Below are 25,277 nucleotides of genomic sequence, written 5' to 3'. Positions count from 1 at the left end.
TTAGTTTCTACTTACAACACGTATTCAATTATCACTTACATGGCAGGATGTTGACATATCTGTTCTTTTCTTTATTCTCCTCTTTGGATGCAGCCTCGCATGATGCCTGGATGGGGCAAACTGGTAATGCCTGAACAAAGATAAGAATGCATTTAAATAGCTGAAAGGAAGCACACGCAGATGTGTTGTACTGCTGTATCGCATGCAGATGCCCACAATTACAACAACCACTGACACAAACCCTAAACCAGTGATGAATGAAAGCCTTAAAAATATTTACTAAATTATCAAAGGGCTGGAGGAATCTTTATTCTGGAATATTATTATTACACAGTGATTTTAATGCTGACAAATGAATCAATGGCCTATACTAATGAACACAGCTTAGGGATGCAGCTTTGTTGAACTACTTTTGTACAAGAATACTCCTGCTGGACCACATTTATTTTGTTAAAAATAATAAATTTGGTGCTCCAAATAAATCCACTGCATGTGTTGTATTAATGTAAAAGTAATTTGTGCACTAAGATATGGAATCATTTGCTGAAAGAACCAGGATGTTTGTCAAAGCTCCATCTTTCAGCTCATGCAGGCATTTGCATCGCCATTGTGGTTTTTTCACAACCTGTGGGGCAAACAGTCAGCAATTGTGAAAATTGCCAAAACTGTGTAAAACAAAGTAACGAGCCAAAAAAAAAGTCAGTCATGTGCCCCAATAACAGTAGATTGATAATGATTATAAATGTGCAGGGTGTCACCTGAATCTAAATTGAGACTATTGCAATGCAGTAATTGAATGATTGAATTCCCCACCCCTCCAAATAAATCAATTTCTTAATGAACCTTAGTTTTTTGTTTTCTTGTGCTTCATAGAGATTTGATTGTATAAACAAAACTGACCTTATTCCTGAACAACATGGTTTGACAATATCTTATCATTTAAAATTGAACCCATAAGACAAGTAACCCTTTGACCCTGCTCAGCCGGCACTGCTTTGTGCTAAGATACATGAGTTCCTTAAAAGAAGACAGAATAATTACCAATTAGCAAAATGAGTCGCAACACAGGTTTAAGCAGATGCTGCAATTTCTCCTTTTATAGCCGATTTCAGTCTCAAAAAAGAATACTGTAAGTCGAACACTTCATAAAAACATGACAATACAGACTACACAATCACAGTCCCAGAGAATGGCAGCACATTAGTCATACACAATAAGTGTAACACAAAGATTTTGAGGAGGAGGATAACAACATTTTCCTTCCACTTCCCTTATCTATTACATCTGCCATAAAAATTACAGCTGTTAGTGCACAGAGAAATCCCTGAAAGATGTGGAGGGGATGTTTTTAAGTTGTATCAACATCCTTCATTATAATTCTCATCATAGCAACATTTAAACAGTTGCATGTCAAGTGTACCTTTATGGCTTATGGCACATGATATAACAGGGTGGTGGGTGAGTCTACACCTCTATTGGTCCACTGGGTGGGGTCCAGCCCATTCTAGTCAAGCGGGCAGCCGTGGGGAATTGAGAACCATCTGGATGGTGGGCGTGGCGGTGCAGCTGGGTGCATGTGCTATGGTGTCTCTCCCTGCTGTAGTGGCTTTGCAGTGTGTGGTGGTGCCTTCATCCAAAGCAACATGCAACACCAGCAGTTAGGGTTAAGGGACTTGCTTAACATCCCCCAATGAAGCCCAGGTTGGATTTAAACTCTGATTACAAGCCAGCTTCCTTATCCATCATGTCACCAGTGCCCTACTTCCCTCCTAGGGTGTGGCCTCACTTCCTAGTGGTCCGGGGATGGTCGCAGCAGTGGGTCAGCTTGGGATGACCCATCTGGCTGTGATGGGGGGTGGGCACTGTGGGGAGGCTTTGGCGTGTGTGCCAGGTCCTGTATGGGTTTTGCGTGGCCCCGCGGGGCTGTCAGAGAGGGGTTGACCTCGCTGTCGTGGCAGGTGAAGGTGCTATCGGCCGTCTGGTGGGATCGGGTGCCCCTGGTCGGGGCCGAGGCTTTGCATTGGTGTTAGCGTGTGCTCCCCTGTGGGGACTGCTTCTGGCAACGTGCGCACTGGTGTGGGGTTTTTCTTTGGCACTTGCGCTGGTTGGCATTGGCTGAGCTTGGTCCACTGTTTGTAAGCCTTGTGGAGCGGCGTGGTGCTGCTGGCGAGTGGCTGGACATGGCATGTACATGAGAAGTTTGGTGGGGAGGGCCGTCAGTGTTGATGAGGCATCCTCGGTGGCCGGTAGGCTTGGTTCGTGTGCATGGCTGATCAGATGTGGACTGTATTCTTCCATGCCCACTTGGTGGGGCTGTGGGGTGGTCCTCCCTTGGGTGGTGTCCTGCAGGCCTGCGCTCTGCTTCTCAGCTCCCCCTGGCTGTGAGTGTTACATAAACTTCCTTTCCCTTGTACTTCCCCCCTCACTGAGGTGTAACATTATCCTCTCCTTTCATATGTTTTTCCTTTTAATAATGTCACAATTGAGCAAAAGTGTTTCTGTAAGTGTTGAGTGTTTGACAACATATGCAGACATGGTAAAAAAATAAATAAATAAAACATTGGCTAAATAAATGATCATTCATTTGACTTTTCAACCTCAAGATCCCAAACAATCATTGAAAACACAATAGTCTACTAAAATAAGCTCTGCCCATACACTGATAACTTCTGGCAAAAAGCAAAACCAGAGATGAAAATCATACAATCATAACATAATGAGCCTCAGGAGATGATCAAGGTATGAATACCTCTGATACTGGCGCAAGGATCTTGTGTGTTCTTCTCCTGATGCTGTCTGTCATACAGTCCATTGTGCCCCAAAAACACCAACACGTTCCACAGTTTGCCTTGTAATTACCTACACTGATGCAGTCCAGCCTAGGATGAGCCTCTTCCTACTCGCGTCTGTACTTCTGCAAGCTTTTTTGCCTTTAAAAATGTGTTGTAGTGGACATTTGTAAAAGGAGAGGGTCCTAGGCAAGTGTGACAGCAGCACAGACACACAGAGCACAGACCAGAGCAAGGGTGCTACATAAGACCTAGCTCCTTTATATGCATTATTTTCATGAAGTGACTGCCTAGCAAAAGGGTTTTCATGCAAACAAACCACCAAATGTTTGTTATGTCCCCAGTTATGTCCCTAGAAACCTTCGACCGTATGTGTGTGACATTGACTGACAGCTGTTAAGAAAAATCTGATCTGTTTTATTTATAGTATTAATATTAGTCTTTCTTGGGGGTATATGTATAGGTACAGCTTCTCACTATGGAAGCTTCTCTGTAGTGTCAAACATGGTATAGTGATCCAATTGCATTTGTTATCCTCTGATCCAAAGGAACAATTTGCAAGGCTTGCAGCCATGATGGAAACTTGACAGTGTTCAAAACTGGCTAAAATATATATGCATTTCATATACGACCATATTACTCCAACTCATGAGCACCCCTTTCCAGGAAATGTACTTACTTATTAAAAGCGTGGAACTGATTTCTACAATTTGGGTAAACCAGAATGTTTTTGGAAAAACAATTGATACAAAGTTATTGATAAGAGATACAGCAGAAATGTAATGTCCATATTTCACAAAGTATTCATCCAATCAAACTAAAAATGTAACGTGTGCCTATTGAATAATCACGGAATAAATGGTCAAAATTTCAGAACCTTTTGAGATCGAAGTGCGTGGGATGTCCTGAAAATGTGTTGAAATGACATGGAATGACCCAGTAACCAATTAGAGCCCAGCTTAAAATCACCTGCTTGTCAAATGTATTAAAACCTACATAAACACTCATTGGGACCTCGTCCCTTGTTTGTGAAATGAACATACTGGCACAGAAAATCATGAATGCTGGCAGACTAACAGCCACTACGGTCACACAATGTATGAGTCAACAATTTTAATTCTGCACTATTTTATTAATGTATATCTAATGTTGAAGATGTTTACATTTTTCCTGAAGGTTTTTGATGGGGGCCCTAGCGCCCTCTATTACAACCCGCTACCGTTTATCACTAATTTTTTTACACTGGTATCGCAATTAAAGGTGTGTGTTTTTACTTGTCCCATACATTGAATTCCTCCCTGAAGAGCTTGTTGTCATCAGCCATGCGACGGTTCATTTCTTCCTCAAGCTTGTCTACAGGAAGGGGCGGGTACTTCCTGTTAGTGCTCGGTGACCTAGCCAATAGTGGCACACTCTGGAGTTCTGCAAAGTGAACAGGAAGGGAGGAGACAAGGGTTAAGAGATGAGGGGAAAGAATGGGAAGGAGTGGAACAGGTATATATAGAAAGGGAATTTACAGCATCAGACAGTGCTTGTAACAATCATATTTAGTGTTTGTTCAAGCAAAGTCCAGCAGAGGGCAATGTCAGTCCATACAGTCACAGTGAGATAACTGTAGCTCTGTTGATGAGGTAATCTGAGTGAACAACAGCCCCTGCCAATGATTATTCAATGACAGGTTATCATTTTGGAAAGTGATCAATCAGCCTTACTAGGAAAAATTCACAGAAACAAGTTTGGTCAGAAAAGCTGCTCCTGTTTGACAAAACTACTTTGACAAAAGATCCAATTTTTATTGTTTTCATTTTTTTTTTTTGTACAAACGGTAACACACATGATAAGGAATGCTTGGCACTTTACCTGTATCATCTGATCTTCCATTGGTCAGTCTGAAAGAGTTTGAATGACTTCCCGCTTGCTTATACTTCTTAAACCTGTCAGTCAACCAAACATGTTAGTGCATAATGACATACAAACACATATAAACACAAAGCAGCTGTGTCTCACTCCTCCAGTCATTTCCATTGCAACATTAACCCATTAGATCCTTGCTATGGGTCCCTTAGATTCCTAACCTGTGGTTTCACTAACCTGAGCATGTAAAGGATTATGATGATGAATATGATAACCAGGAGAGAGGACAGTGCCACCATCACAGCTATGATTGGCATGTCATCTGATTGGCTGTCACCTAAAGTAAAAAACAGACAGAAAGGACAAGAGAAAGTGATCAACAAAAGGCCATCTCATTGGCTGCAAAGAAAAACACCTAAATAACAATATTTTAAAGCAAACCCATTATTTTTTTGTATTATAAGCCCACAATGAATTATTGTGTTTTATTTTTTTAAAAGGCACAGCTCACAGTTTGTTTCAGCTGATGTTGAAAGTTCTTACAAAAACCTTAAGTCTTCCTGGTGCTGAGAAAACTGATTTTAAGATATAAAGAAAGAATGGATTAGACTTAAAAATAATCATCCAAAGAACTAAAACATTATGAATGAAACTTGCTCTATGTCACCACAGTCGGCACTAAATATACAGAAGCTGCATTCAGTTTTAATGCACTAAAGTAAACATCTTAAGAAAGATTAACAATAAATATAAACAACTTCAAATCTGCATTCTACAAAACAAGTTGAAAAAGCCTCTATCGTATTTTGTCCTTTAAGCTTTAAATTGTAGAGCATTTTATCTATTAGTCTGATGCTATTATGTTATGATTATTTAGTGTTGTGCCCCTTCATCCCAAAGTCAAATATGTTCTAATAATGTTATTGCACCATTTTATAATGTGCCTAATAAATGAAGTCAAAATTAAATTAACTCTGAAGTTCAAAGAATTTAACAACGGTACTGAAAATGTGTTACACTCTAAAAAATTTAAAGACTAGTGACCATATAAAAAAAATAAAATAATAATAATAAAATAAAACATTTTTTAATTAAAATTAAAATCAAAATCAAAATACTTATAGATTAAACTGACCAAACTATTTCTCCTCATTTTTGTAGGAAAGATGTGTTTTTTGTATTCCAAGCAGTTTTCTAGTAACTATAGCTTTTCTTCGGCCTTCCGCATTTCATGAGACACAAAACAAACAATGTAATTGTTGAACAGTAAGTTCAACAACTTTACTACATTGTTGCACCTTTCTCCTTCTGGGAGAAAGACTCGATAAAATTAAAAACTGTTATTAACTGTAATTACTCAGTGTTGTAAGAGAGAATCCTTGGTTCAAAACTTGCAAGGTGACCTTGATCTAATTTACAACATTCAATTTTGTCCTTGTTTTGCAGTTAATATTTGATCAACTTTAATTAAAGAAAGAAAATGTGGTGGAATGCAATAGTGTGTCTCTTGGAGTGAAAAGAAACACCAGTTTAAATGAGATGATTAACAACCTGTCATTCAAAATTGTTTTTTTTTTTCTTCTTTTTTTTTTTAGGGGCCTTGCTGTGAATTCAGAATAAATTATCAAAGTCAGCATTAAAACACTTTGTTCATATTAAAGTAAAAAACTTGTGAGTGATCAGAAGTAGAAAAGGATGAAGGCTACTGGCAAAGTTATCTATTGTTCAGAACGCGTCCTGTGGATTACAATAGGTAACCAATTGGTTTACATTTTCACAATGCATGAGTTACTGGTTAAAGAAAACACTTTTTTTTTTGGTTTATTATTTATTGGTGGCCTTTGCTGCCATATCTAGAACAAAATATGAGGGATTTGTTTTAGAATTAACAAAGAAAGTTTACCATTCACCAGCCTGCTGTTCGTGAGCTGATAACCTTCCAGAAGCCCTGGACCAACAGGGGAACAAACTTTTCCTTTATCCGCTGGAAACAACGTATTGCTTGACTCGGTGACATGTATGCACTTTTTGGATGAAGTATTGCAGACCACCGCCTGGTTAACCAGGGTTCTCACCAGGAATTTTTTACAGCATAGGGGAATCATGTGACACACGAACAAGCGCCAATGGCGTGGAACATTTTGAAATGTATAATTCTCTGAGGGCCAAATTTAGTGACGTAAAGGTAAAAAGTTTGGGACACTCTGATGTTCTCTCTCTCTATCCTGTTCTGTTCTCCTCTTTTCTGTCCACTAATCTCAACCAGTAGAAGCAGATGGCTGCCACCTCTGAGCCTGGTTCTGCTGGAGATTTCTTCCCATTAAATAGGAGATTTTTCTCCCCACTGTAGCTGATCTATGTTCATGTTCTTTGTTCCAGCCTTAATTTAAAAGTTTAAGTTATTTGTTGAAGTGGTGAAGGTGATGATGAATGTAGTCAGTTACGTGCAAGCACAGTAGAGCTTTAATCAGGCCAAAAAAACGATGAGACGACCCAAGAGAACATGGCCCTAACTTGTCCGACCAGAATGAAGCCAATGTTTCTTTAAGCCCGAACACGTTTCAACCAGACAGTATTCACATCCCTGCGCGCGCATGTAGAATGACCTGTTGTGAGTTATAAACATGACTACCAGCTTCATGTGCTGCTACACACTATGTCCTGTTGAAGCACACTGTTTATCCATCCATTTTCATACCCGCTTATTCCCGTTTAACAGGGTCGCGGGGGTCTGCCGGTGCCAATCTCCGGCTCTCATAGGGCGCTGGGCGGGGGTACACCCTGGACAGGGCGCCAGTCCATCACAGGGCAACACAGACACAGACAACCATTCACTCTCTCATTCACTCCTATGGGCAATTTAGAGACTCCAATCAACCTTACAGTCATGTTTTTGGATTGTGGGAGGAAGCCGGAGTACCCGGAGGAAACCCACGCAGCACAGGGAGAACATGCAAACTCCACACAGAAAGGACCCAAGTCCACCCCAGGGCTTGAACCCAGGACCTTCTTGCTGTGGGGCGGATGTGCTAGCCACTAAACCACCGTGCGCCCGCACACTGTTTATATTGGTCAGTAATTAGGGTTACCAAGAGTAGGACGCACACAGGCAGCATCGAGGACAGCTAAGTTTATTAAACAGACGATGCAGCTGATGTATACGTTTCTCGGTCCAGCAGATTAAAAAGAGTTAAAACAACCCGTGCATGCCTGGAAGTCCCTTTTGCGTCCAAGTGTGCAACAATTATTATGACGGTACTGATTAAAAAAAGAAAAAACAACAGAAAATCCCCCCGTACGTTGCTGAAAACAGAGCGTGGGGGGCGCCATCGCTCCATAGGGGAGCAAAATTACAACATCGGGGCTCTTACGCTCAACGGCACTGGCAAAAACCCGGTCAACTCTAACCGTAAATCATTTTAATGCACTTTTCAGCATCTCCTTTGGACAATGTCTACATTGAACAGATTGTGAGCACCACAGGCAGTGTGGGCATCATGTGGAAGTGACACAGCCTTTTCGGACCTGATGCCAGCTCTGCCCACATGAGGCTCCTTGATCACAAATGGGAGACAAAGGAGCAATTGCACAACACATTGGAATGTTACATGTTACATAAAGAATATGCTAAATAATGTTGGCCAGTAACATACGTTGCGTTCATGCTGATAAAAGTTATTGCTTTCTGATCTTTGACTTCACAATTATTTTTGCTCTTTTGTACAGAACAGCCAGTGTTACCTCATTCCATTGTGAAACCATTCAACCTATTCTGAACATCTTTTCTGTCTATATGACCACATAATGTAAAACATACACATTAAGAATTAAGTTTCACATTATAAATACATTTACCAGACAGTCCGTGAACAAACAGCTGCCTAAAGTTTTTTTTTCCTCAAGCTGAAAGTGTTGAAGTCCATTTAACTTTAGCCTCATTTCTTTGAGTGTGAGCACAACTTTAGCTTTTCTGAAACAGGAATATAGCCACCAGTGCTTACAGTGCTGGATCTTTTTCCGTTATCACGCTTCTGACAACCCTATCGTAAAGCTTGCTTATACAGACACACAAAAGCTCTCCTTGCAATGCCCGGGTCATCTACTTTAATGCCATCTTCTGATTCTTGTGGACGACTGGTCAAATGCAGGTGTGTCATATAAGGATATTTCTGGCACTGCTACAACAGGGTCTAAAAGCATAAAAATGTCCAATGTAAAATATTTATGACTGACTCAATAAGAAAGGTTTCTTGTATGCTTTTTAAATCATTGCTGGTCTGTCATATTTGAACAACACAGCTTTTAGATACATGGGAACGTTCTCAAACCATTTTAGGCTTTTATAAAGTAAATTATTTGTTTGTATCACTTTTCCTGGCAACCAAATTTCTTCTGCCAGTCCTGAGGATTTCTACTTTGGCGCCAATCACATTGAATCACAGTAGGGATGTCCCAATCCGATATTGATATATGATATCGGTCCGATACCAGCCAGAAAATGAATATCGGATTTTATTGTATTGTATCTAAAATCTCCGATATAAGCGCTGCGATAAGTTTTTGTCCCCGCCCTTAGATGTTCCCACCATATACTGACAGTGAAAAACAACTGAAGTAAAATTTAATTGTTAACTATTGTTCTCTGAGTAACATCACTTGATCAAGCCTTTTCTAACATTCCACACTACAAAATAAGTAATAAAAGTATGTGTGATTCTTACTGATATCGTATCGGACCGATATTGGTATCGGCCAACACTCAGGCTGCAATATCGGTATCGTATCGGAAGTGATAAAGTTGTATTGGGACATCCCCAAATGACAGTGGGCCAGTTGTTCAAAACATTTAACGTGGATCAAAATGATCCAGATTTGGAAATTTAGTTTAATTTAAATCACATTTTGTTCCCGAAGTCCACCCTGAATCCAACACACCGCTGGGATCAGAATAATCCCAATTTTTTTTGGATAGATTATTTTTAGATAAAAAATGTCACAATTATGATATAAACAGGGCTTAAAATCAAAAGTGAACCACTCAGTATTTATTGCAAATCTCTCAGTGTAAGAAATTGTGAACAGGATCTTATAACAGAGCAATCCTCAAAAATTCATTTCTTAAAAATGTAAAAAAAACAGTTCTACGTACTGTTTCCATTTCACTAACCACAATGACAATACTGACCTAATTTTATAAGCTCCAAATTGAAATGATTTTTTGAACAGTATTTACTGATTATTATTTAAGTAATAAAAATATAGGCAAGTCCTTAGTTAAATAATCATAAATAGGGATGTAAAGATTAATCAGGAGGCAGTTAAAAGTCGATTCAAAGGTGTCATTGTTCATTTTGATACTCAACAAAGGGCGCTATTTATTTAAAAACTGAAATTCAGAACTTGGCTTCCTCAAGACAAAATGAAAGAGGTGAGAAAGAAAAAACATGTGAAATCCAAGGTAAGAGGAGCACAGAGAGGAAAGGGAGAAACAAGAGAGAGAATGAAAGCCATAGTTTGTTTATTCATATTTCTTTGAAATGGGATTTGTTTTAAAGTCCAATTGTTAAGGCACAAAATACATTTTCAGTTGCACTTTTAAAAAGAAAAGGAACTGTTATACAGTTTTGCATTGTTTACTGTAGAGCCATAATATAAATGAATGGGTTCTTCATTTGCAAGTCATTCTTTATTTATTTACTTCAGGATTAATCTTTAATTATATTGCATTGTTTTGCATAGTTTATCAAGGGATTATTTTGACAATGAAAGATACAAGAAAATAGTACAGTATTTTCATTTTTGAAGAAAAAAAATTAATATTTTTCAGTCATCATTTGTCAACAGTCTCATTTTGTAAAATAAATCGTGAGAGAATCGTTTCGTGAACCCTGAATCGTGAATCGTATCGGGAGTTGAGTGAATTGTTACATAAATGTGATTTATTTTTCAATAAAGGCTGTACTATGAAAACATTTCAAAGATGGGAAGCTGGTTAAAACAAAAAAAAAAGAACTTTATCATATACTGTAAATACACAGATACAAAGTATACTTAAAGGCCAAGGAAAAATATACTTAGTGGACAGTCATGATGGGGAGAATATAATTTTACCACAGTTAAGATGCTGCCCTGAGGCCTCATTAAAACAGAAACCAGCAATGCAGGTGCACACAAATCCATGTCACTTCAAAATCTGATCTTTAATGCTGTGATAAATATTATAACATGCAGCTATTTCTAACAGTTATTTAGCATTCCCTGCAATCCCATTCAAATTTGCAACATTTTATGCCACACTACTAATATGATATATCAATAGAACTTGTTTGGTTATGCATGCATCAGACTGTCACTTTAATAACTTTAACATACTTGTATACATTTGTTTTGTTTTAAGTATTTTGTCCACAAATCTGATCTATGCCCTTAGTGTGTAACTTGATCAGCTAAACTTTGAACTGGTTTGAAAACAGTGATTAAACACTTACCATGTGGAGTTGTGTCTGAGGGAAGCTCCTGCTCTGGTTCTGTGGTAAAAACATCATCTTCATATGGCTGTGAAGAAGTCGTTTCTGGAAATGAGGCAGCAGTCCCGTTATCTCTGCCTGCCTTGGTGGTGGCAAAAGGAGGAGGAGGCTGGGTGCTTGGTGGTGCCAGTGAGACATCAGTTGGATCCAGAGGAGGGGGGGGGGGAAGGGGCAACACAGTATCATTAGCGCTGGCAGGATGTCCTTCCTCCTCACCCGCTGTTACAGTGGTGACTGTTGTTGCTGCTGTTGTTGTTGCCATTTTTGCTGCAGGTGCAACAGTAGTTGGTGGAATAATTGTCGTCAGGGTGACTGTGGTGGGTGGGTCCACAGGGGATGGGGCGTTGGTGAGTGTAAGGTTGAGGGATGGTGCAGTAGGTGGGTATGTTGGTTTGGCAGTGATATTTGAAGGCCCTTGTAAAGGGAAGAGAGAATGGTATTTACAACATCAACCATTTACCGACAACGTAGATTTGGCATGATTTATACCTGTAATGGGGACATCATCCTGGGCTGAGGCTGAGAGAGCTACACCAAGCAGCAGGAGCAAGGGACACGCACCCATTGTGCCCTGCATTAACAACCAAAGACACACAGTCAGAAATTATTTGGAAATCTATACTATAATGCAAGAAGGAAAATCTCCCTAATGCGTTATATGTTCGACCTGAAACTTTGTCAACGGCTTTCAAATACTTTCAAATAGTGTGTGCATCCAATATTTTGGAGTAATTTGGTTATTTCAAAACGATTATTTTAATTTTATTTCGCCCGGACGGCACATTCATGTTCACCCAGAAGTAAAACCTATTCAGTTAAATGAGTAAAATAAAACAAAAAACTAAACAATATTTATACAAAAAGTACACAAAACGACAACAGAAATACACAAAAATATACAAAAAGGCTCCAAAAACACAAAATGAATCCAAAAAACATATATTACACAAAAATACACCAAGTGACAACAAAAATATGAAAATGACTCAAAATACACAAAACTAAATATTCATACAAAAATTCACAAAATGACTCCAGCATCACTACAATGGCAACAAAAAACAATAATTATACAAAAAATGTACAAAAAGACAACAGAAAGATACAAAAATACACATAAAGACTCCAAAAAACATACATTACAGAAAAATACACCAAACAAAGAAATATATAAAAATGAGTAAAAAAAAAAACAAACATTTTTTATGCGCATGTGCCATTAAACTAAACCAGGGAAATCGCACACGCTATTTTACTTTGCACCCACAAATATACCCTATTTATAACACTACAGAGTACAGAGTATGTACACCTCTTTGTACAGCCAATCCCAACTATATGAAGACATACTTCCGACGGGCACTGTACTAGTTTTTAGTAATGAGAAAAACTCTGAAACCTGGCTTCCATGCATCCTGTAGACCAGCTTACCCTGACAGGCTCACAGGGAACTGGAGTCTTTGTCATAAGACCAGTAAGCGGAGATACACTCTGAACAGGTCGATAGTCAATAACATCTATGCATATTATTTACCCAATGGTCTATTTAGTTAATCTATTTTAGCTATCATACATGAATGGTCGTTGGAAAGATACTTACAGGTATGTACTGTAATCTAATATAAAATCCCACACACTCTGGTGAATGTGGTTGCTTTTCTCCAAAAAGACCAAGGCTGACTTAGCAGGATTGATTTTAGCAATCGGACTCCTTTTAAAACAAACTCAGATGTTAATTTTGTTTCATATGAGATAATATTGATTTTTCAATCTTGTGTCTTCATTTCACCCTGTTTTAGCGATAATTCATAATACATTTCACAGCTTTTATGACACGAGCTTGTGTGTGATAAATTTTCTACCTCATAAAGCGACATCGGCATCAGTCAGTCATTCGCACAATGTGATCCTAGAAAGAAAAAGAAAATTGTTAGATTTTTAATAAAATCGTTTTTTTTCCCCCGAAAGCACAGTGAAAACACACAATTGTTATTTTTAAAAGCATGTGGGGTTGTGATGAAATAGTGTCACAATGTGTTGTCTTGTAGAATCACAAAAACAATATCACCAAAATACTTAAACATTAGAAGTTTACCAAGTAGTCATAAGTTAGTTCATGCCTAAACAATTTACCAAGTTGAAAAGAATTTATTTTAGCATTCATGTGTCATGTTAAACCTTGGTTTATCTTACACTGAAAGTTTATCTCATAAAGTAGTGGATTTAACTGACCCAGAGCTTTATAATTCAAAGGTAAAATGTGATTTCTTCAAAACATAGGTATATATCTTATTTGGACAAATAATCGAATATTACACATTTCCCAAAGCATATAATATGAGGATATGCAAAAACAAAAGAGGAAAAAATTATACTGGCGCACAAGGGAAAATGCGCGCCTGCCTGTAAATACAGCTTTATATTAATCCATCTATTTTCTGACCCGCTTGTTCCTGTTTTCAGGGTCGCAGGGGTTTTAAACTAATAACATTTGCTACATGTTTATTTTTATTATTTGAAACAAGAGAATACAATTAAATCATGTGCTTCTGGCGCATTTGGTGCATCCGTGTCCCCTTCTGCCTCCGTTACAGCGAGGGATTCCCCAATGATCGCCTCTAGCTTTTGGTCTGAGGGTGAGCTCCGGTGCGCCCTTTTCCCACCTGTTGCACAGACGCTCTTCCTATAGAGAGTGATACGCCTTTTTCTTTTTCACCTCTCTGAGGCAACCTTGTTCACTGCATCAGGCACTTGCTTCAACTCTCCTGCCTTTCTGGCATTCATGATGCCCACTGCATTACCAAATTACACTCTCCTGTGTGTGTCCACCTTAACAATTAATACCTCCACCTCGCATTGAGTGAAATCTTTATTTGCTCGTTTTCCCCCTCGATCCACAGTTAATTTTGTGTCAGTGAACATTCAACAAGGGCGTTCACCTGACTTTTTCGAGCCACCATATGAGCGGAGGGACTTACAAATGAGGCCCCAGGACTGCACAAATATGGGAAAAAAATGTGGTATGCCATCTTTTACATTTTGAGTAAAATTTAAAAAAAGGAAGTTGCCTCTAAAAAATCTCTCTTTTGGATTTTTTTGAAACATGCAAGTATAACTCATGGCAAAAATGACTGCATTGAGTGAAAATGTTACGCTGCCAAGGCAGAGGTTTTGTCTCATCGTTAACTTCCGTGATATGTTTGTATTCATTACATAAAAATATGTAATTCAACCAGCCAGCATTTGTTCCGTGCCCTTTTCTGCCCAAGTTCAACTCACATTCGCCCAATGTTTCCTACTAATGAATTCACGTTAAGATTGTAGCTTGACTTGAAAAAAAGTTTATTGCACACAAAAGCAAATACATTAAAGAACCACCGTCATCTCCTTCTCTTCGAAGACTTTGCAGAGATGGCAGTGAACTTCTTTAAGCTGGGCTCTCATGTAGCATACAACTATCTAATTCGCTATTCTGAAATAAAAGAAAAAAAACTCTTACGTAGAAACATACAAAGACAACTCAATCATCCTAAAAACCATGTACCATAATCAGGGGTCTACATACATTTTCAAAGGTCATGTGTGTCATTACGAGCAAGTATGCCATCCAATCTACTTGCCACATGGCAAGGAAAGATTTTGTTTAGAAATCCAAACTAATATATCACTGATGAAAATGCTTAACAGTTCAGTAATCTGCAATTATATAACGTGTTACTGATCATTTTACTTTGGTCACCGAGTAGATACATTTACATACAACAATACATATTTGTTTCATTCAGTTTGTACATATTTAATTCATTTTTATTGGTTTCCTGACATTTAGAATAAATATAAAGGAATTAACTTCAGGTGTCCACCATGACCTTGTGTAAAAATATTAGTATATTAGTGATTAGAAATCCAATTAACCTCTGGTAATATAATCCATGAGTGCAAATGATGACTTGTGGTTTGGCATCACATAGTTGAATAATAATGTAACTTTTATTGATCACCGTAGTGAAATTCTTCTCTGCATTTTTAAGGGTTAAGAGACTCGTTCAACATCCCACAGTGTTGGCACAGGTGAGACATGAACCGGCGACCTTCCGACTACAAGCCCACTGTCATTGTCAGACATAGTACAAGACCGTCATGTTTTCTAAATATCACTGAAGAATAAAGCAAACATTTTGAAACCGCTGTTTTCATGCTTGTGTCCAACAATACACACATGGTTAGGCAGGTACAGTGGGGCAAAAAAGTATTCGGCTTGTGGAATGTGAAAAAAGAAATCTGGGAAATCACGTTGTTTGATTTTGAAATAATTTATTTGTAAAATAGTGAAGAAAATAAATATTTGGCCAATAACAAAAGTTCAACTCTATACTTTGTAATGTAACCTTGGTTGTCAATGACAGAAGTCAAATGCTTCCTGTAAGTCTTCACAAGGTTAGCTGGTATTTTGGTCCATTCTTCCATGCAGATCTTCTCTAGAGCTGTGATGTTTTGAGGCTGTCGCTGGAAAACAAGTACTTTCAACTCCCTGCACAGATTTTCTATTGGGTTGAGGTCACTCCCGGATCTTGAAATGCTTTTTACTGAGCCACTCCTTAGTTTCCCTAGTGGTGTGTTTGGGATCATTGTCGTGTTGGAAGATCCAGCCATGTGTCCTTAAACAGCTCTCCAGTCTTGGCCAAGGTGGAGGTTGGAGTCTGACTGTTTGAAGGTGTGGACAGGTATATTTTACAGATAATAAGTTCAAACAGGTGCCATTCATACAGGTAACGAATGGAGGATAGAAGAGCTTCTTAAAGAAGAAGTAACAGGTCTGTGAGAGCCAGAATTATTGCTTGTTTATAGGTGCCAAATCATACAATGTGGTTTCCTGGATTTTTCTTTCTGTCTGTCACAGTTGAAGTGTACCAATGAAAAAAAAAGACTTTAAAAAGATGAGACCTCTCATCTTTTTAAGTGGAACAACTTGCACAACAGGTGGCAGCCATGTTTACTATGACTGTGCGGAAGATAAACAAGGGCTTTTTAATGCGCCTCTGAAAACACACACAGCCACAACCCCCTAGCGTAGCGGCATAGTGGCCAATTGCATAGCGATGCGTTCCCTCCACGGAGAAGTACTGTAGTACCTCTGCATCACAATGACGCCCATTGCTATTGGTACAGTTACCAAAATACGTAGCGTCTTAGGGTTAGGGTTAGGTTATAACCCAATCTCGCAACAATTTTTAGGGTTAGGGTAAGGTTTAGTCTTCATCACACGACCTAAACTGGACAATGACTGACCTATCACATGACCTAAACTGGCCAAATAGGGGTGCTGCGTACGGATAGAATGTCGGTATATTGATACGGCAACCGTACAGGTAACTACTGCCTTCTGACACTGTAGCAGGGTTCTCACCAGGAATTTTTCATAGCCCAGGGGGATTGCATGGTGTGGAAAATTTTTAAACTCTTTGAGGGCCAAAATTACTGAAGTAAAGCTAAAGTGGTTTTTCTTTTTCCTTTGTTACTGCCTTGCTTTAAAGCCAAAACTTATTTGTAATTACAAGGGGTAGGATCATGCCTGATATACATGTAGGTACTCCACTAATTAATACTCACACTGTATAGACGGGAAATAACATTTTATTATATATATATATATATATATATATATATATATATATATAATTTACACCCACAGTAATATTTGGACTGTTATGGACACACCCATAAATCTATGACAAAGGAGGAAAAAATCAGCTACAAAATATATTACAAATAACTCTTACAAAATAAAAAAAAAAAAAGCTCTATCTATTCTACAGACCAAGTTGACTCAACAATCCAGGGGAATTTAAACCATTCTCGTCTCGATGCAAGAGCAGCAGAAAATGTCATGTGCACTAAATTAGTGAGAAATGTTTTGCTTCTGGTATTCTCACAATGCATCCTAACTCACTGGTAACTGCAGTGCTGAGTAATGCTGGTCTGTCTTTCTACACTAATGGAATATTAATACTTTTTCTATGTCTTAAGAAGAAGGAGGGGTCTGGGTCCAAGAGGAACACTGTGAATGCTTCCCTTCACAGGGGGTTGATGCAGGACTGAACTTGGGGTTGCCAAGACTCCTGCTCAGAAACAGACCACAGATTATATGTCCCCAGTGCCACATCTAACAACCACAATCCTCTGGGTTTCCCTTTCTGCACCCTACTGCTGTGGTTTGAGTTTCCCATGGCCTAGTATGCTTGTGAGTGGATGAACATGTGGACAAATTAACATTTAACACACATTACTATTAAGTAATTCAATTTCAAACCACTTTATTTAACCCCAAGGGGCAATTTAAAAGGGCCTAACATATGATACTGATATTTAATTACAACTTTAAAAGTTTATAATTTAAAACTGTAAAGTGCACATATTTAAAGCCCTGGGGATAAAGGTTGTCTTTGTCTTCTGAGTCCTGCAGCCCAGACAACAGGAGGCCACTCAAACTCAGGACACAGAATGTGTGAAGAGTCATTTAGGGTGCGGTGCATTCACACCAACGGACCCTAGAGCGGTTAAAACACTCAGCATTCATTTCCTCGGTGTGAACATGCAAACAAAATCTAGAGTCAAAAGTCAAAGTCACCTTTATTGTCAATTTTTCAACATGTGCTTGACATACAGAAAAATCGTTTCTCTCCGAGCCGGGGTGAAAACTAACAGTTGAAAGAATTTAAAACATATACAGAATATAAAAGATAAAAAAATAAAAGGACAGATTTCCAAAAATGTCCAGACACTGTGCAAGATGTGCAGTTCTAAAAACAACAGCAGCAACAACAAATGTGCAGAAATTCCCCAATGTCTAGAGCAGATCAAATAGGAGAGATCTAGAGTGATTGTTTCTGTTGGTCTCAATCAAAGCCTAGAGCGATTAGGGGTGCCATGAATGCAACCGCTCTCGGAGCGGATCAAGCACAGGAAGTATCGGCAATGGCAATGTGGGTAATCAGTAGGTGGCGCCAATGCGCGAGTCATGGCTTTAAATCTAACAAAAGCATGGCAACTTGTTGCTGCTCCATTGTTAAATGTTGTGAAAGAACAAACAGAAGGCAGAAGTTTCTGAGAACTCTGAAAGATGAAGACCTTCAACCTTTCCACCATGCCTCTTGAGGAAAGGCGTATTAGTGCAAATATAATGACATGGATGGAAGAGGTTTTAAAAAAGTTTGACATCTTGCCCACCAAAATAAAAGCAGTAGTTCATGACGGTGGTTCCAATGCGAATGCTTGAAGAAAAACATGGATGGGCCTCTATCCGCTGTGCTGGACACACACTCCAGCTCATAGTCAACACTGCTCTCAAAGAAACCACCTTCAGCAGAGCCCTAGGTGCTGCTAGGCAGCTAGTGGAGCACTTTAAGAGAAGCGAGTTGGCTAGTACAAAGCTAAAGATGAAATGGGAGCAAATGAATGTCAAGAAAAATGCACTGATCCAGGATGTCAGTACAAGATGGAACAGTACATTCCACATGATAGACTCCTCGAACAGCACTGGCCTCTCACTGCCACTCTCTCAGATTCCAAGGTAACTCCAAGTGGGAAACACTACTTCGACTTGAAGCCAGAGCAGTGGGAGCTGCTTGAAGAACTGCAGCAAGGGTTGGCACCTTGAGACTGCTACTGTTTACCTTAGTGGACAGCAGTACACAACCATTTCAGGTCTTCCACAGGTTGTCAAAGGGCTGACATGGGCTTTACACCAAAGCCAATTTGAGACAAGCTCAGGAAAATCTTTCATTACAGTACAGAAAAAGGGATAAAACAGAGATGGGGGAGTATTTGCAATATCTCAGAAGACAAAGACAATCCAGTTATTCTTGCAGCTGCCTTGGACCCCAGATACAGAAAGCTGAAGTTTTTGACTCCTGAAGATGGTATCAGACTGCAGGGGAGTGTTCAAATTCTTGCTGTCAAAGAAGCAAAAAGGACTGCGTCACAGGATGCAAAACTGCAGAGGGACAATGGTTCAGGTAGAAAGAGTGCTCTGGAGACCCTCCTTCATCCTGACACAGACAGTTTTAGTGAAAATGAGGATGGAGAATCTGAGGAGGAACGAAAGATCCAAGTTGTGATAAGTGAAGTTCAGCTGTACTTTGGAGAGGCCACACTCTCTAAAAAGGATGATCCTCTCAAAAGGTGGAGTGAAAATAAGGGGAGTTTCCCCATGCTGTCAAACAGAGGTCGACCGATATGGGATTTTCACAGGCCGATGCAGAAACCAATAGCGAAGAGAAGCCGATATACTTTTTTTTAAAGCACATTGATTATGAAAGACAATTGAAACACTCATATGATATAAATGTATATATTACAAATTAACATTTATTGAACACAACCAAGTAAAACAAAACTCATTATCCTATTAAGGATATTTGATCAGGCACTATTTTGTTATATCCTAATCCTATTATATCAGCTTTTTATTTGTAAGCCTATTGGCTTCTACCTCTCCCATGCACATGCTATTAGTATTATTACTTTTTTTTGGTGTTGTATATTCATACATCCGAATGGATGTATGAATATACAACACCTTTAATGGCTACCTTTAATGGCTACTCTAAAGTGCTAAAAAAATATATTAAAATTTTAAAAAAAAATTAAAATTGGCTGATGGCCAATATTGAAAAAAGTCCATATATCGGCCTGAAATATCAGTCGACCTCTACTGTCAAAGCTAGCTAAATCTTTTCTGTGCACAACAAAGACATGTCTCAAAGACATGTAGAAATGCTAACTTTCCTGGCTATGAACAAGAGCCTTGTGCATTTTGGGATTGAGATCATACAAAGTGTGGTATAGTAGAATACAGCAGTGAGCACGGAGCAAAAAATGCAATTTTGTTATATTTGAGTCAGTGGGAGATCAAAACTTAATTTTTGTGAAAAATTCCTAAGTTTCCGATGCTTATCTCATTTGATTTAAATGTAGCTACTTGCTATGTTTGATGACAGAGACAAATGAAGGAAAGAAAAACCTAAAAAAAATGTAAGTATGTATTTTTGTGTTGTTTAGGCCAGTGCCTTATCCTTATTTTACTCAGCTGTTTGCACTTTATGCTACACAGTTAAATAATTGTTTGTTGCGACAAGCTGCATATTTCCTTAAAGGTTTAATGAACTATCACCTTAATTGTCTTTTTTTTAATTAGCATATACCTTAAACACTAATGATGGTTAAATAAGAGCAGCTGCATGCTGGTCCGATAATCTGTATGTTATAGATTCAATTTACGTATGATCCGATTAGTCGACAAATCGAAAAAATAATCAGTGATTAGTCGACTATCAAAATAATAGTTTGTGGCAGCCCTACCTACAACCATCTTTTGTAAATTTCCCTGGATACAAACCTGTAGCAAATGTAAAGGGGATATGTAAATTTAAAAAAACACATTTAAGACATTAAAGCTGCAGTTTGTAGAATCGTGAGACGCTCCACACCGCCCCCTCCCCTCCTGAACAAAACTCACCGGTCTTCTTGGGAACGCTTGCGTGCATACTGTGAAACTCTTTGGGACAGTTTTCTCCATAGAGACCAGCAACAAATGTAGGGACTTAATCTTGTGTTATTGGAGAAGATTCTGATGTTTTAGAGACATGAAAGCACAAATCACTTGCTGCTGTGAGAACAGTAAGAGGCTCACAGCCACAACCGCTTCTCACAGACAAGCAGCTGCGGCCGAGCCTAGCTGATCAGAGCAGACACACTCCACATCCACACAGTAAATTAATTGTGTCTGTTCTCTCTACCTTAGATAATGTTTCTTAGGTTTACAAGCTATTTATTCCATCTGTTGTTGTTAGCACACTCAACTGAGGGGTAACCGAGACTCAATGCAAAGCATACAAGCTTGTGTCCTGTAACCATCTCCGATTGGCCATCAGCCCAGGCAGGCAGTTCTGATTGGTGAACATATATATCACTCAAATGAAGACAGAAGAAAAAAAACCTCTGTATCTGAGGTTAGGTTATCGCAGTAGTGAAAATATCATTATTGATGCGATTAAGATCATTCAGCATTAATGGATACCAACGCATATACCTTGTTTCAAAGCCTCCAAGTGAGGAAAAGAAAAAAGATGCATAAAACATTGTGATAATCGTCAATATCGTAGTAATCGTAGCACCATGAATTAAAATCTAATTGAATCGGAAGGTCCCTTAGATGGCACACCCCTCAAAGTAAGGCAGTAACAAAGAAACAAAAAAAAAAAAAAAACAACTTTAGCTTTACTGCACTAATTTTGGCCTTCCAAGAGTTATGCATTTAAAAGTTCCTGGTGAGAAACCTGTATATTCTAGTGGTTTATTGAATATTGTGTTTGTGACATTCTTTTGCTACAATTTAGGGGCGGTTGGTAATTTTTTCTGGTTGGTGGGGTGAGGGTATAACACGCACGCGCGCACGCACACACACACGTATTTAGTCAGCCACCAATTGTGTGTTCGCCCACTTAAAAAGATGAGAGAGGCCTGTACTTTTCATCATAGGTATACCTCAAATATGAGGAAAAAAATGAGGAAAAAAATCCAGAAAATCACATTGTAGTATTTTTAATGAATTTATTTGCAAATTATGGTGGAAAATAAGTATTTGTCAATAACAAAAGTTAATCTCAATACTTTGTAATGTACCCTTTGTTGGCAATGACAGAGGTCAAACGTTTTCTGTAAGTCTTCACAAGGCTTTCACACACTGTTGCTGGTATTTTGGCCCATTCCTCCATGCAGATCTCCTCTAGAGCAGTGATGTTTTGGGGCTGTTGCTGGGCAACACGGACTTTCAACTCCCTCCAAAGATTTTCTATGAGATTGAGATCTAGAGACTGGCAAGGCCACTCCAGGCCCCATTCATTCCTTCATTTACACGGATCAGTCGTCCTGGTCCCAAGAAACAGCCCCAAAGCATGATGTTACCACCCCCATGCTTTACAGTAGGTATGGTGTTCTTGGATGCCACTAGGGGTGGGCGATATTTTCTTTGTGAAATCAAGATCACGATTTTTTTCATTCAAATCATTTAGACTATTTTAAAGTTATTTACCAATAAAACAAACCAAATCACCTATTTAAAATCATCGCCCTAAACAAAAATAAATAAATAAAAGATCATTTAGGACAAGGTCATTATCAATTTATTTTTTTTCAAATCATATGTAAGCAATTAATCAAACTGGTTCCTAGTACAATTAACATCAAACAAAAAGACTGACAAGTTATTTTAGTCACACACAGTCTTTTTAGTTTGTCTAACTAAAGTGGTGTAGCATTAGCATCACTTGATACATAACAAGGCAGCATATCAATCTAATGATTTCTATTTGTTATTGAGGTAACACACATTAATGAAATCCTACTTTAAGCAGTGTTTGAATGCCTCATTTCACACAGTTTAGACAATCATATCCTTTACAAGATAAAACGTTACTGCTTTGGTTACATTAGGCCTGGGTGATATGGACCAATATTCATATCTCTATATTTTTCCTCAAAATGGCAATAGGTGATATAAACTCCAATTATTTATTTTTTTCAATAGTTTCACAAGAAAAACAATAATGGGTCAAAGTCAGTGGAGAAAAATTCCACAAAGACCCTTTTATTAATCACTAGCAGCACAATGTCATTTTGTATCACTTTTGACTTTTTCCTTCATTAAGGCTGAAATGTGATTAAATTATGTAGTGTTGCTTTTTTCAGGGCAGCTTTGAGTTCCTGAAAGTAGTTTCTAAAATAAATCACATTCAGGACACTGTCTCTTTAAGAATATGGAAATAGCCCCGTGAGCTACAGCAGCAGCAGATCTCTGCTACAGCGCAGCGACAGAGCGTTAGTTATAGAACAGAAACACATCCAGTGTTTTCTCAAACATATTTCAGTGTTTCAACACTCAAAACTGATAAAGTTTTACAGGACAGACAGACATCCGCACTGAGCCTCTGACAGACAGACGCTAACACAGAGGAAGCAGCACAGCTAACTCTGTGTGTCCGTGCACTGGGGGGGAGTGGGAGCGGAGCGTACTTTTGCCCCGTTTAAGCGCTTAATAAAGCTGTAATGTCTGTAACGCTGACATGCGGACTAGCAAATGGTGTGATTTGGCAGAGAAAAAAAAACATTGGATGTTCTGTGTATGGATGCCAAGAAAAAAGGTCCGCACAACTGCGTGGTTAGCTCCCAATTTCAGTTTTAATTTACACTACAGGATCAGACATGTCTGATGAAGGGCGGTCAGCCCGAAACGTCATGTTTTTGGTGTAAATTAAAACTGAAATTGGGAGCTCACCACGCAGTTGTGCGGACCTTTTTTCTTAGCATCTTTGGACCTTTTTGATTCAGCACACTGCCTCAAAAAAAGGGAAGTACGTGTTTTTCGATGTGTATGGACCACAGACATATGACAGACACGGCACCGCAAGAATTGAAATGTGAACTACAGACGGTTCTACGATCGCCGTGATTTGGGAGATCGTCGTCATGTTGTAATCCTTAATGATCTAATATCGTCAGATCGCACACCCTTAGATGCAACTCAGCATTCTTTCTCCTCCAAACACGAGTTAAGTTTTTACCAAAAAGTTCTATTTTGGTTTCATCTGACCATATGACATTCGCCCACTCCTCTTCTGGATCATCCAAATGCTCTCTAGCAAACTTCAGACGGGCCCGGACATGTACTGGCTTAAGCAGGGGGACACGTTTTGCACTGCAGGATTTGTGTCCCTGGCGGCGTAGTGTGTTACTGATGGTAGCCTTTGTTACTTTGGTCCCAGCTCTCTGCAGGTCATTGACTAGGTCCCCCGTGTGGATCTGTAATTTTTGCTCACCGGTCTTGTGATCATTTTGACCCCATGGAGTGAGATCTTGCGTGGAGCCCCAGATCGAGGGAGATAATCAGTGGTCTTGTATGTCTTCCATTTTCTAATAATTGCTCCCACAGTTGATTTATTCACACCAAACTGCTTACCTATTGCAGAGTCTGGTGCAGGTCTACAATTTTGTTTCTGGTGTCCTTTGACGGCTCTTTGGTCTTGGCCATAGTGGAGTTTGGAGTGTGACTGTTTGAGGTTGTGGACAGGTGACTTTTACACTGATAACAAGTTCAAGCAGGTGCCATTAATACAGGTAACGAGTGGAGGACAGAGGAGCCTCTTAAAGAAGAAGTTACAGGTCTGTGAGAGCCAGACATCTTGCTTGTTTGTAGGTGACCAAATACTTATTTTACTGAGGGATTTATCAAATAATTCATAAAAAAATCCTACAATGTGATTTTCTGGATTTTTTTTCCCTTATTGCCGAATAGCCCGTACCACGTTCCCGAGAATTCAGTGAAATGACTCGGTTCCACCGAGTAAAACAAATTAAATTGTGCAATAAAAAATCGTAATCACGTTGAATGGTCTTTGACATGATATATCTCAACTATGTTCAAATAAATTTGGAAATGACTGGAAATGGGGGGTGGGCCGCATTTAAAAAAAAAAAAAAGGCTCAGAGTGTCTTATCATATTCATTCATAGATTATTCATACCAAACTGCATTCTGATCTAAGGAGAACTAACAGAGGAGTAGTAGCACCTGTGGCCCCCTGTGACACGTACAGGGTAATGGGCCCCATTTATATATTGGTATGTGCCAATGGTTCAGTACCACCAACCGTCGTAATATTTGACCCGCAAATAAATGAGAAATCGACTTCCGTTTTTTTTTTTTTCTTTTGGGGCCCCTTGGGGGGAAAAAAAACATTGTGTGCTTCTCATTTTCGAACTCCTTCAAGGTATTGATACCCTGAAGCCACACATCGAATTTGGTTATCCTATCTTAAACAGTTTCTGAGAAAAGCTGTCCCCTTTAACTCGGACGGATGGATGCACGGAGCTCAAACCTATCCCCTGCCACAAAAATATAAGTCCATATCAGGTAAACTTATATATACCTTTTAATTGTAGCTTACACATTTTAAATTACATTTGTATTTTTGATATAACATTTGTTTAATTATGGTTTTTTTACCATAATTTGTTTTCGTTTTCTCACAGGAGTTAAAAACTAATATTTT

At 38.9% G+C, this 25,277-nt stretch overlaps 1 protein-coding gene across 1 annotated transcript in view; it reads right to left on the bottom strand.

Moving 5' to 3' along the window:
* ptpra (protein tyrosine phosphatase receptor type A) overlaps positions 1 to 25,277 on the bottom strand; it is a 43,950-nt gene that overhangs the window by 13,289 nt on the left and 5,384 nt on the right. The window contains exons 2-8 of the mRNA XM_028446588.1: positions 13,033 to 13,079; positions 11,660 to 11,741; positions 11,132 to 11,584; positions 4,881 to 4,980; positions 4,650 to 4,723; positions 4,075 to 4,211; positions 40 to 130 (exon numbers count right to left, since the gene is read on the bottom strand). Of these exons, the coding sequence (XP_028302389.1) occupies positions 40 to 130; positions 4,075 to 4,211; positions 4,650 to 4,723; positions 4,881 to 4,980; positions 11,132 to 11,584; positions 11,660 to 11,741; positions 13,033 to 13,053 (958 nt within the window). The 5' untranslated portion in view covers positions 13,054 to 13,079. The remainder of the gene's footprint in view (positions 1 to 39; positions 131 to 4,074; positions 4,212 to 4,649; positions 4,724 to 4,880; positions 4,981 to 11,131; positions 11,585 to 11,659; positions 11,742 to 13,032; positions 13,080 to 25,277) is intronic.

The sequence above is a fragment of the Gouania willdenowi genome, chromosome 5 (assembly GCF_900634775.1).
Source record: "Gouania willdenowi chromosome 5, fGouWil2.1, whole genome shotgun sequence".
Lineage (NCBI taxonomy): Eukaryota > Metazoa > Chordata > Actinopteri > Blenniiformes > Gobiesocidae > Gouania > Gouania willdenowi.
The sequence above is the reverse complement of the archived record's forward strand: the minus strand, read 5'-3'. Positions and strand labels throughout refer to the sequence as shown.